The 14,017-nt window shown below is 33.0% G+C and overlaps 2 protein-coding genes across 2 annotated transcripts; both read left to right on the top strand.

Moving 5' to 3' along the window:
* Positions 1–274: 274 nt before the first annotated feature.
* On the top strand, positions 275–2,339 carry LOC123684357 (60S ribosome subunit biogenesis protein NIP7 homolog). Its single transcript, XM_045623584.1, has 3 exons — positions 275–479; positions 537–762; positions 2,017–2,339. The coding sequence occupies exons 1-3, from the start codon at positions 424–426 to the stop codon at positions 2,275–2,277; spliced, it is 543 nt and encodes a 180-aa protein (XP_045479540.1). The 5' UTR covers positions 275–423; the 3' UTR covers positions 2,278–2,339.
* A 1,363-nt stretch (positions 2,340–3,702) lies between these two features.
* Positions 3,703–13,242, top strand: LOC123684330 (GRB2-associated-binding protein 2). Its single transcript, XM_045623549.1, has 8 exons — positions 3,703–4,084; positions 4,211–4,532; positions 4,585–4,733; positions 4,783–5,047; positions 6,878–7,086; positions 8,479–8,646; positions 10,314–10,574; positions 12,140–13,242. The coding sequence occupies exons 1-8, from the start codon at positions 3,965–3,967 to the stop codon at positions 12,458–12,460; spliced, it is 1,815 nt and encodes a 604-aa protein (XP_045479505.1). The 5' UTR covers positions 3,703–3,964; the 3' UTR covers positions 12,461–13,242.
* The last annotated feature ends 775 nt before the right edge of the window (positions 13,243–14,017 follow it).

Raw genomic sequence — 14,017 nt, 5'->3', positions numbered from 1 at the left:
TAATGGTTGATTATTCATAAATTACAATGAACTGACCTTTTAGTATATTCCTATTATTTGGAGTTGCCTCTAAATATCGGAAATCTTCAGTTAAACTGAAGTTAAATTTAAATACCACAAATAACCACGAAATCCTTCTGTTAACAATGATCTTCCCTACACTTGAAAACGAATGCTGTAGAGGGCGCAGCCTACCCTTAAATCGAAAATAATGCCATAGAATCTCAGCACAAAATACATAGACCATTGACAACTATTCCTTCTGCTGAACGCGGCCATCGGGCCATCATAGAACATATATGTATATACTTACTCTATGGCGGCCAGTTGTTATTAACCTCAAATTTTCTATTAACCTTAAAAACTTGCAACGCTTAAAATATAAATATAGTAAGTGCCTTCTTTCTAGTACCCAAATTAAAGATGAGAAGATTATCAGAGGAAAAGACTCGAATTTTATTCGAAAAACTGTCCAAATAGTAAGTTTTTTGTGTCTCTTCAATCCTATAATTTTTTCAATTATTCATTATTTTCAGTATTGGGCACAATGTTAAAGGCCTCATTGAAAGGCCAGATGGATTATATGCATTTAGAGAAAACAGAGGCAGGGTATATTATGGTAGTCAGGAGTTATTCAATTCCGCCATGACATTCGCCCCGGAAGAGATGCATTCTTGTGGCATATGCCTGGGGAAGTTCACCAAATCTAACAAGTTCAATTTGCAGATTACTGCTTTGGCTTGTTTAGCACCTTATGCACAGGTATGGTTTTTCGTTTTTTATCAAAATTTTTGCTAGGGTAGAGTTTTAGCAGCAAAAATAACTTTATAGTGTTTTGAATTATTTTTATCTGCTATATTTAAGTATTATTTTATCTTGGGAAAAAGTAACATGTTTTAGAATTAAGTAAACATGTAGAATAGATATATGACTTTGAGACCCTCGAAAGACGTCAAATTGGCAGCTACGTTACCAGATTGAAAATAGCATTTATTTATTCGTTAATATTAGGATAGGTTTATGTCAAGCAAAGGGCTGTTTGATGATGATATATTACTACCATTCAATTTGGAGCTCCTAGTTTTCAATGAAATTTTATTTGAATATTTTAATCACTTTGTTCATGGAGCCTACGAAAGAAAGAACTAAGCAAAGAAAACCTTCACCTCTGCTAGCAAGTCTTCTTCTTCGTCTTAATTTAAGCCTAGGGCTTGTATATTCTACTTTAGTCCTCGGTGGATGTAGATATCCAGGAGTCTTTCCAGCGCTAACAAGTGCTCCATCTAATTCACAAAAATGATCCATAATTACATTTGGCTTAGAAAATAATATACGTAAATCAATTATCATGGTGATAACATAGAGATAGAATAGAGAGGAGACAACATCACATGACTTAAAGCGGTACCACTTCGGCCATTTTGGCTGTAGATCTCAGTCAACTTTTGACCATTCACATTTCATTAGTAGTGAACAGATCCGTATTCACATTTTTTACATATCTGCATATCCATCTTCTAAATATATTATAATTTATATGGCAGGATATATTGTATATTATTTGAAACAAAAAATTGTTTCTGAACAATGCTTAGACTGTTTAAAAAGTGATGAACACGGTTTATTTTGTATTCCTTCATTGATAGTTTACTTAATCCGACCCTGATATTTCTCCAATTTTTAGTTCTGTCAGTGGCCAATGCATTTCCATAAACATCTTGGCTGCAGGATGAATTTTTTTGTAGCATTAGTCATATTCAGAATCAAAATAAATATTTAGAGATAAAGATATTATTTACTATAACCGTCGCGACCAGTGGCGGGAATTAATTACTTTAATTACCTAATTAATTTTTCGATCTGGCAACATAGTCGACATTTTGACGTAGCAGTTTCGAGGGTCTCAAGGTCATATACCTATTCTACATCTTCACCGAGATTGATTCACATCAGCTTAATCCTGCAAATGTATACACGAAGTGAGTTATACAAACTATAATACTGTGTAATTTTCAGGCAAAAATTTGGCTAAAACCTGCAGCTGAGCAACAGTTTTTATATGGAAATAATGTTGCGAAATCCGGTCTTGGTCGCATGAGTGAAAACATTGACAGGTACCAAGGTGTGGTGATTTACAGTATGTCAGATCTACCATTAGGTTTCGGTGTAGCTGCCAAATCTACAATGGAATGTAAAAATGCAGAACCAGCAGCCGTTATTGTCTTTCACCAGGCAGATATTGGGGAATATGTCCGATCGGAAGACGTTCTATTTTAAGTTATAAAAATTATTCAAGTTTGTAAATATTTTTTGTGAATAGAATTAATCATTTTATATAAGTTCTTTTTTTATTGAGTGTTATCACATTGCCTTGACGATTCTTCTTACGGTCAACATAATTTTGTATAGTTTGGAATGATATTTCAAAGTTTATTGAAGCACTTCTGTCGGTAGCCTTTTGACTCTGTCAATAAAGAACTCACTATTATTATTTCAAAGTGTTTTTAGTGGGGCATAAAACAAATGAGGCATTGAAAATCACTTTTTGGAGATTCTGCAATGTGTATATTTCAAAGTAAGACTAACAAAAGAATTAAAGAAAATTCTTTATTTAAAACAACTTGGAGAACATTGTTAATTATGATTATTCCTATTGTGTTTCATCAAAAATTTTTCTTTTTTTTTATTTAACATTATTAAAAGTCCTTAGCTACATGAAATTTCACACGCCATTTTAAATATAAGAAATTAATTTTTTGCATATTATTCAAATTGAAAAGAGCGAAACATATTTAGGATGAACCATAAAAAGATCTTAATTTAACTGTATGCAAACCAAATGACTCTCGAACTCCGAATAAGTATAGATGATAGTTATGCCACTTGAGGGACATGATAAATAACTCTAGATGGAAATTTAGATGATAAATTTTAGGTTCTTTCTTAAAAATGTATAAATATTAGCAGTTTTCATCGAGTTTATATTGGCAGGTAAAATTTTAATGCTGTCTCTTTTCTTGCTATTCATTGATATCTCTTGTATGTAATTCTCAACATGGTCTGGGGGGCCTATTAATAATGGAATCAGAGCCGTCGCTATAGTCAAACTGCAATGGGTAATCAGAGTCTTCTACCGAGAGATGAAAAACTTGAAGGCATCTCTTTGAAAAATTTTGTTAATAACATGGGGAAATATTCATTAACAAAAAACCAATGATTTCAAAACTGTACAAAAATTAAATCTTTGTCCTTTACCTTCATGTTACTCGCATTATCGTGTCTCTTGTTTTTGAGTGGTTGATATTTTTTGTAGTTCGCTGATCTTTTTCAAAATCAACTCCAACTGTTTTTCCTAAATGGACAAATCCTAATTAATACTCCTTGAATATCATGATTTCATTTTCGCCGTTATTTACAAAATGTTTTGTGTGTGAGTGAAATAATATATTTTTGGAAATTTTCTAAATACAAAAAAAGTTAAAAATGCATATTATGTATTTCCAAATGAAATAGACATTTTATTCATATTTTCGAATATCTTGAACGATAATGACAGTTTTTTTCAAATTAAATATCATGATTTATGAATCTAGTCCTTAATCTTATAGAAATTTAATTAATAATTTTTGCAACTTTATTACTCTGAGGTCATAGGCAAATAATCCTTTCTCTATGTATGAGGTTATATTTTCTCGATTATTTAATGACAGTCGAACTGACACTGACAGTCGACGTGCTGTGATAGCGATGGAAAACAATGGATTGGAAGTAGTGTTTTGATTATTTCTAGGGCTAAAAATCTATCAGTCTTTGGCAACTCTGTTCAATCAGCTGGTATTCCTTGATCGAGTTTACTGACGTAAATTGTACATGCGAATAACAAGCAGCAAACATCAGTTAATTGTTTTTACCTTCCCCAAATGACATTCTATTAGTCATCATCTGGTAAACTCGAATTGCACACATGCAGAAAATAGAAAAGTATTTAGACAACATCACTAATAAGATGGCAAAAACCAACCAAGAAGTTGTTTTCGAAGGTTGGTTGACCAAATCACCGCCAACAAAGAGGATTTTAAGAGCAGTAAGTTGATTTATTTCACCTAAAATTAAAATGAACCAGCAACACACTCCCTTGCTTTCAATACAATGCATGAATCATTTTTTAACTGGCATTAATTCTTGTATATCTGTTTTAATTAACTTGTAGAGGTGGAGACGACGATGGTTTTCCTTAACACAAGGTGAATTGCCTGGGCAATATGTGCTAAATTACTACACTGATAGAAATTGCAGACATTTAAAGGGTGTTATAAATTTAGACCATTGTGAACAAGTTGATTTAGGGCTTCGATTAGAAGAGAGAAAATTAAAATTTGATCATGTGTTTGATATTAAAACTCCAACCAGGACATACTACTTAGCAGCAGATACTGAAGTAGAAATGAGATCTTGGGTGAAGTGCATTTGTAAGGTTTGTGGTTTAAGAGCAGATGCAGCAACAAATGATGATGACGACTCTAGAATTTCTGGTAATTTATCAAATAACTTGCAGAATTTTCGTAATTATCACAACAATTTCAGAAAATCCTAGTAATATGCCTTCAGATGTAGAGGTGGTTGAAGAGAATAGTGGCACTTTAAAGAAAAATATTACAACTACTGTTAGTACTAGTCCTTACATTCCAATATCCGAATGTATGACAGGAAAATATCCTGTTTTCGATAGGCAGGTAAGCTATAACATTTTAATGAAAACAGTTGCACCATGACTCTTTTCAGGATCTCAATAATTGTTTAACACAAAAAGTTACAAGCTGGCAGAATAATACTTATGGAACCGGAGCATCTCAAAAGATATACCTAAATTATGTTAATGACATGCAAATGTTTTACGATAGTCCAAGAAAACATAATGCAAAACCTCTCTCTAAACCTGCAAAAACAGAAGCTGATTTAGGCAATGATGGTTCACCCTTACAGAGCCCAACCGACTCAGAAAATGTATTCAATGAAGAAGATTGGAATGATAATGCATCCTCAGAAGGTTAGTAAGCAAAATAATTTTCCATAACTGCTCCTAATTTTTTCTTTGATACTTTCCAATTTTCTTTATTATCTTATAAATATGTTGGGTGTATCTTCATGATAGGAAAAGACAATTTTTTCTTTATTTCATTGAATGATTCAAGATATGTTTTTATTGTTTATGTATTTGTTTACATCCTTATCAGTACTTCATTAGTCATATTTTTTTAGAAAAGTTATCTCCAAACCATTTCCTTTCACTCTGCAACAGCGATAAACTCTTTGTATACAGTAGCAATTGAATATTACTCATTCTGGAGCCATTATAAGAAATTAATTAACAATAGCTAATGAGTAATAGATAAACAACATGACCAATTATCGGAATAATGACCAATATAACCGAATAATTGATCCATTACTCTATTTAATTCCTCTTTTAATATTTTTTAACATTGATTCAATTCATGTTGTCGATGTATTGTAACCAGGATTTTGATGCTTTTATCTGGATTATACTGGGTGCTTGGTGGTGAGTGATACAACTCTCAGGGTGTTACCTCAGGATTGTTTTTGAAAATTTGGAGGAATTTTAAACAGATCTAATTTTTGAACCAGTCAACTGCTTTTGGTGATTTTTGTAAGATTGGTAACATCTTCATGTTTGTATATGTGAAATGATGTATATTTGTGATTATGTTTGTAGAAGGAGTGTTAATATTGGTGTGATATACTTTACATGATCTAACTTTTTGACATTTTTTCGCAATTTCGTTGTATTTTTAACGGGTCAATTTTTGAAAATTAAATAAATAAATTAGAGAGTCGAGTTTGGTCCACTTTTTTTCTAAAAGCTTCAAAAACAACATTTTCTATTATTGAACGATAAATTCGAATGCAGATTTCTAGAAAGCAGGAAAAATGCTTCCAGATCTATCCGTCAAAAATCGAAAGGCACAAATTTCCAAAGCCAGTCATTTTTTGCTCACAAGATTGGGTTAGAATAACTTTTGAAAAATTTGTGTTCAAATTCAATTCTATTTTTATGGTGAGGGGGCTTCAAGTAAATGGTTTATCAATTTGTAATAATAATATTATTAATGTTTATTCATCCAAGAACTTATTGTCACAATCACAATACAGTTTGAATAAGTCATATACATAGTAATAAGTAACACCAGCAAACAAAAAAAAAAAATAATACGGTTCAATAATATTAATTTTTACACGAAGCGAAAAATTCAGTTGAAGAATATGGCTCACATTGAATAAGCATTTCAAATGAAGTTTTCTTGAAAATTTTTTGATTTAATGTCTTGAATTTGCGAGGCAAACATTCCAGTTTGTGTAAAAAAATTACTCTTTAATTTGTTTTTTTCGGAAGCTTACAACTTATTTTTCATTCTTCTGAATATCCTAATCAAATATTATAACACAAAATGAGGTAAAAATAACCTTTCATAAAATAAAAATAAAATTCCATTTCAATTACAGTCTTAGAATATGCTCAAAATGTCAAATTTAGCTTCTATACATTTGTTGACTTTTTTGGTCAAATTTAGAACTGACTCTCAAATTACATGTGGATTATTCCGTTTTTTGTCACATGCTTTTTTTATTGCTTATATAAGAACTTCTGTGTTATTGATTGGCTCCTCACACAACATTGACTTTAGATAACATCAGAGAAAATAGTCAAGTATTGTTAGGTCCGAATATTGAGGTGGCCATGCCATTGGTTCACCTCACCCAATCCATCTATTATTATATGCTCTATCCAAAATAATTTGTAAGAATTTATATTAATGTTACTAAAATTTAAAGATGAATGAATGAATGCTATTTTCAGGGACAAGAGTTAAACGACCCTCTACAGGTTCGATAGACTTGGATCTGATAGTCACCCAGAAGTTCACGAAGACAGAAGCGCCACCTAGACCTCCAAAACCAACCAATATTGCTCAACAGAATTCTCCCAATTACCTGAATCTGACCCTTCCCATAGGCGATCAAAAAGATCTCACGTCCGGTGACGTTACCACAGGAAATGAATCACAGGTATTTCGAATCTGAAAACTTTTTGCGCGCTTGTTCCACGAAAACGGCGGAATATCATGCTGCTCAAATGTCTGGATTGTTAAAACGCTTATTGAGCGAGTGTTAGAATGATCGTTCTGTACAAGTACACTGCGCAAAAAATTTAACGCACATTCTGAAAATCTTTAATGAATCTTAACTTTAATGAAAGTTAACTCTACATTGACTTTATAACTTATTTTTTATGTTCTCTCGGGAAGGTTTTGAACGAAACAAGACACATTAAATGGAAGAAAAATTCAGGATTTAACCGAATCTTATGTAAAAGAAGAGAAATAAACAATTTTCAAAATACTGGAATGCTGATAAGTGATTTAATACTTGGTATTTCCACCCCTTGCGTTAATTACAGCTCGGCAACGACGGTTCATACTCAAAATGAGTGATCTTAAAATGTTCTGATCTAATCCGTCCCAGATTTCTCTGAGTTGGATTCCTAAGTCATTAAGAGTAGCTGGATGATTTTCTGAACTTTTCAGCCTTCTATTGAGGTTGTCCCAAACCTGCTCAATCGGATTGAGATAAATAAATAAATAAGTAACGTCTTTATTCAGAGAAGCAGGATTATAATATGCCTGGCAATCATGACATCAAGGGCGACTTCTTGCTGGCCATTCCATTCGAGAGACTTCAACCTCTTCAAGGTACTCCTGAACGATGCGGGCATGATGGGGTCTGGCATTATCGTCCATAAAAATGAAATTTTCACCAATGTTTGGGGCAAATGGCACTACATGCTCTTCAAGAATGTTCCTTATATACCTATCAGCATTCATAGCTCCATTATCAACGACCACTAGGTCTGTGCGAGCAGTCAAAGATATTCCACCCCATACCATAATCGATCCTCCCCCGAAACCAGTAGTATTCAGGAAATTGCACTAAGCATATTTCATGTGGACGTCTGTATACAAGGGAACGTCGATCACAATGGTAGAGGCAGAATCTAGACTCATCTGTGAAGATAACTCTTTCCCAATCAGCCTCTTCCCAATGGATATGCTCTCTCGCAAAATCCAAACGCGCCCTTCGATGGGCTGGGGTAAGAGCTGGGCCTCTTGCCGCGACACGAGGCCTTAAATCATATTCTCTGAGTGTTTATTTGCACCCCATGAATTGCTCAAGCTGATTTTGAAGGAGGCGAGCGGTTGCAAACCATTGTCTCAACGAAGAAACTCTCAAGTAACGTTCTCTTGAATGGCAGTTGTTACCCGTGGTCTACCCTGTCCTGGTCTTCGGACATTCATACCTGTCTCCCTGAATCGCTGCAACATTCTGGACACACTTGTATGGGAAACTCCAAACCTTTCTGCAATTCTTGTGTATGTTCTGATTTTAAAATTTTTTTTTCAGAAAGTCATTACCGATGAAATGTATGATTTCCCAAGATCGCATCAGGTGGAAAGCGATACATTGAGGTATTCCTTCAGTAGGAGACATTGTTATAACAATGCCGCCCCAGTGAGGTTAGACGGACAAATCTTCAAATATGACATATCACCTAAACCCTGCACAAGCCAGGTTAGCTCAATCATTCGATACCTATGGATGCAGTAACCATACTCTTTTCCATGGAATCTTTCTTTACAATTAAACTGCTGTTGATAATCATGTTTTAACAAAAGGTCATGCTGTTTCTAAATGTCCACCAAAACTTGAAAGATTCAGTGGTAATTTCAATATGAAGCAAAAGAAAAGTTATACAGGGTGGTCACTTTTTCAATGGGATTGTATTGGTAACTTTTAAACCATAATAGTTGGAAGGTCGGTCAAATGGAGAAAAAGTTGCATGCATAGAAGCATTATCAAGCAGTTCAAACAAATCGAGATTATCAGGGCCGGTTATTGAGATATCATAAGAAAAGTAAATTTTGTCATTTTGATTTTTCTTTTTTTCCCACTTTATTTCAAATATTATCAAAAAATGTTACAGGAATTTTTTATTTGACAGTAAATTGTTCCCAATTTGACGTAATCAGATTTCGTATCCAACGTTTCGTGCTCTCTGGGCCACCCTCAACCACATTTTTTTCAATACGGACCCGTATGACACTTTTCGAAATAACTTTTAACGCTGATTTCAACGATACATCATACAATGTCATTCAAAGTTGATATTCAGGTGATTTTGACCCTTATCCAATTTTCTTTGGGTCGGATCTGTAATGAATGCAAATTAACAAAAACTGCTGTTAATAAAATAGTCAAGAGACGCGAATACAATGATTTTAAATTTGAATACCAAGCCTTGCAAAACTTATATCGTAATGATATCAAAATAAAGTTCGATTCTGTAATTTGTTTCAACGGAATTAATGATAAATCCAGCAATAGTGATTTCTCGCGAGAAGATTGAGAATGTATTGGAAGGTATTCAAGAAGACGAAATAAGCAAATGTATAAGAAGTATGGGTTCCAGAACCTCTAAGTGCATTTTACAAAATGGTGGACATTTCGAACATTTACTTCATTCATTTTCATTTACTTTCGAATAATCATTCGATTTTTCTTTCATTAAATGATAATTCGTTTAAGTATTATGAATTGATATATGTAAATAATTATTACTTGTTTCTTGATTTGATTCTGATATGTTCCATTTAGTTCAAGATGAGTAAGTTGATTTTCTCATCGAAATGTATTGCATGTTGTTAATTAAACTAAAGGTACCTAAATGTAATACAGATCCGAAACAAAGAAATTTGGATAAGGGTCAAAATCACCTGAATATCAAGTTTGAATGACATTGTATGATATATCATTGAATTTAGCGTTAAAAGTCATTTTGAAGAGTGTCGTAAAATATGCAGGTCCGTATTGAAAAAAATGAGGTTGAGGGTGGTCTAGAGGGTGCGAAACGTTGGATACGAAATCTGATTACGTAAAATTGAGGATATTTTACTGTCGAATAAAAAATTCCTGTAACATTATTTGATAATATTTTAAATAAAGTGGGAAAAAAAGAAAAATCAAAATGACAGTATTTACTTTTCTTATGATATCTCGATAACCGGCCCTGATAATCTCAATTTGTTTGAACTGCTTGACAATGCTTCTATGAATGCAACTTTTTCTCCATTTGACCGACCTTCTAACTCTTATGGTTTAAAAGTTACCAATAAAATCCCATTGAAAAAGTGTCCACCCTGTATACGGTTAGAAAATGTGTGAACTTTTTTTTTTTTTAGGTTTTTAGATACGATATGACTGATACTCAGGAAGAACCTGCATCACCACATTCTCAAGGCTCATCGACACCAGCCTATTCCAATCTTCCCAGTCCACTTTTAACGGAAACGCAATTGATGCCCCCTCCCATTGTACATCGGGAGCTGAAACCAAAGAGGAAATTATCAGATTCACTGTCTATTTCTTCAATGAACGAACCGCCTTCCCCCAGAGGGGCGCCAAGCGTTGATAGAAAGTTGAAACCTCCAACTCCTTTGCAGGTAATATAATTTATCATTGAGGACTTCTCGAATATTTAAATCCCAACAACTTCTTTCAAATGTGGAGCAACTTTAGTCGTCCGAATGTATCTCGCCCACTTCTATGATCGGTAGGTTATGATATCTGTCAACATATATTCTCCAAGTTGACGTCGATTGTCAGTTTCATAACCTATTCGGACATGTACTTTCAATATATATATAAATATAATCAATATTTTACGCAATGTGTTATAACAGAGTAGGATGTTGAGGGTTTAAGAATGAAGAAAAGTTGTACAGAAATCTATGAAATCCAAAATTTCGGCTGATAATACCAAATATTAACAAGGAAGAAATAAAAACAGTACTGTATTTTGAAGAAGTTACACAAAATATGAATTATTTCATTTGCTACTCTTTTGAAAATGGTTGCCATTTGAAGTATGAATTGAATTAATTTATATTGACTTGAGTATTTTTTCATGGCAACGACATTACTCTAAAATGTAAAAAATAAAGATATTGAGGTCTAAAGGAAACTCAATAAATTGATGTGCCCTGGAAATATTAAAATTACATGAAATGTTTCGAAGGGTTGTATGAAGTGAACAAACCTACAAAATTTAAACAAAATCGGAATGCTGATTCCCAATTTATGAATATCCAAAATTTAGGCCATTTTCATTAATCACCCTGTATCTCCAAAACTAACAGTCTTAGGATACACAACAAGCTACATTTCTGGAAGGCGTGGATGACCTGGATTCACCTCTAAGCTGGCCAACCACACATTTAAATTTAATTCATAAATTGATAACTTATTGGTAAAAATGCGAAATCTGAAGAAACTTCTTTGTAGCAGAACAATTAATAGTTATTTATGCAACAAGTGCAAAAAGTGAATGTTTATTGCACTCGACGTGAAAGTGTCCGACGAGGCCGTTAGGCCGAGTTGGACAACACATCGAGTGCAATAAACAATTTTTGCACGAGTTGCATACAACATTTTTTCTACGTTCATGCAAAAAGCGAAAAATGATTTATTGAGGTGCGGCACTAGGTGTAGGAAAATGAAAAGCGCAACTTGAATACTTTATTATTAATATCGATTTGCATTGAAACAGGAACTAATACGTTACGAACAATTTAACTCAAACTTTATTTTTACCCTCAATGTTGAAAGTGAATGAACAATTGGTGCAATTTTCAATATGAATATTTCGTAGTGAAGAACTTTTTAAATCCACTTCTTGATTTGTTACTGCTGTAAACGTACTAGTACTTGGTAACTGTACATCGTTATTTCCTTCAGGCTGAAATATTTGTTTGTCATGATGACAGCACGTTGAAGTAGAATGACAGATGAGTGCAATAAAGAACTTCTTTTTCCACTAAATATAGTTCAATAAAGTTTTGCTTTTTGCATGAATGTAGAAAAACTTTATAGAATTAAAAGGGGAAGTAGGAATAACTGTCATTTGAAGTTCGTTTGAGGTTATGTTATTTTTGTGACTGATTTCCGCGTAACCTCACTAATATAGTCTTTTGTAAATCTTCTCAAAAAGCAATTCTCTGTTTCAAAGGAGGCTCATATGAGAAGAAACGCAAACCTGGACGATGATCGAAGAATGAGAGGTGCCCCAAGTCCTTCTCCCTTGAGTAGAGGCCATTCCGACGAGAACTTGTCTTCGCCGTTGGAATGTGATTATATAGTGTCTAAAATGCAATATCTGGATCTTGACTTGGATTGTAAAATACCAAGTTCGTCGTCAGTGAACATTATCAAGAACGAATCGAGTACAGTGTACAAGGAAGTCGATTTCAAAAAAACTCACGCTTTCAACATCACAAAAAATATCTTGGAAAAAGAGAGGCAAGATACTGTTGCTTTCCATAAGAAATGATGAAACGAAACAATCCAGATAATTGATTTTATCGTACACTATTTTTTCATCTGTATTATCGATGTATATTTGCTCACTCGACTGTATTTTTTCTAATGTTATTAATTTTTATACTAAGTGGATGAAAGCAATCGAGACGATACCTCAGCGTTTTATAGCTGAAGAAGTTCATATCAGTAATTTTTCAAGTTGTAGAGGCTACTTTTAAGCAGCTATGTTATTATATTTGTTCAGGCTGTAGAGCTTGTTCGATGATTTAAAAGTTTTTCTATTAACTTCATGATACATGTTGATGGTTTTTCTTTTCCTTTACTTTTCTTCAATTCGAAGATTTATTTTTGAAGTGCAACGAATAATTATATATTTTAATGTGATTACAAAGTTTGAAACTTATATCTCTTTAACCTGAAATTTCTTGGGTACTCTTGCATTTTATACATTATTTTTTTAGAGTTTTTCTCAAAACTGCGATAATTAGCATTTATTTCATTTGAATTCATAAACCAATGTGATTTACATGTAATTCATCCAGAGACAATCAGAATCTTCGGTAATTATAGGAGTGTACCTAAAGGGAAGCTTCTTCCATTTATGTATTGTTGAATAATTCTCGACTTAATTCTTTTTATAAAATTTCAGCTTCCTGAAGTGGCCATTCTTAAATTCCATATCATTTTGTATTGAAAATGTATAATATTTTTAGAATGTTAGGGTATTGATTAGTCAAATATTTAAAATATGTTGAACTTTGAATTTTTTACAAATATATGTATATTGTCAGACCTGGTTTTCATTTTTAATAATTATATGATCACCTTCATTACGATGGCCATTAAAGTTATTCATGGAAATTTTGTGTGAAAGTGCACGGTTTCTATGGAAAATGGGTCCCAGTCGAATTGGCTGAAAATTTAGTATAATGTAGTTTATGAAGTCCTGATCAAATGTCTCCATGGGCACAACAAGATCTAATGTACAGTTTTTGAGATACAGGGTGTCAAACATGCAGAGAGAGGGTTGTTACTTACCTTCAGAAAATCAATAATGTGGCGATTTTTTTGTTAGATAATAAGATAATAATTACAATCTCAATATTGTCGACAAGATTTGTAATAAAAAGTTATAAGACTCCGTATATAGGGTTATTAATAATTACATAATTTTTATGTAATTCTTTAAACAAACTCAGTCAAACGCAAAAGCTCGTAGACTTGCAGAATAAGTAAAAAACATTTGATTTTAATATTGGGTGATCTGAGGTTACTATTATACGGGGTCTTCCACTTTTTCAGGTGTAATAATTTAATATTTTTCAGGAACATATAGAAAAATTAAACATAAAAGTAGAAATATAATATGATCAATATTCTGCGGCTTTTGTCTATTTGTTGCATCTTGTACGGATCCTGATCGACCGCATGATGATGCAGCAATCAAATGGGAGGCTACTGCATTAAAAACATTTCTTACCATGTCTGTTAAGACATTGTAATTATGATTATGTACGGATTCTATTATTTGTTGATGGCTTGCATCCGATATTAGCGTTATGTGGAA

This window comes from Harmonia axyridis, chromosome 7, assembly GCF_914767665.1.
Source record: "Harmonia axyridis chromosome 7, icHarAxyr1.1, whole genome shotgun sequence".
In the NCBI taxonomy this organism is placed as follows: Eukaryota; Metazoa; Arthropoda; class Insecta; order Coleoptera; family Coccinellidae; genus Harmonia; species Harmonia axyridis.
This window is presented reverse-complemented; position numbering and strand designations above follow the sequence as displayed.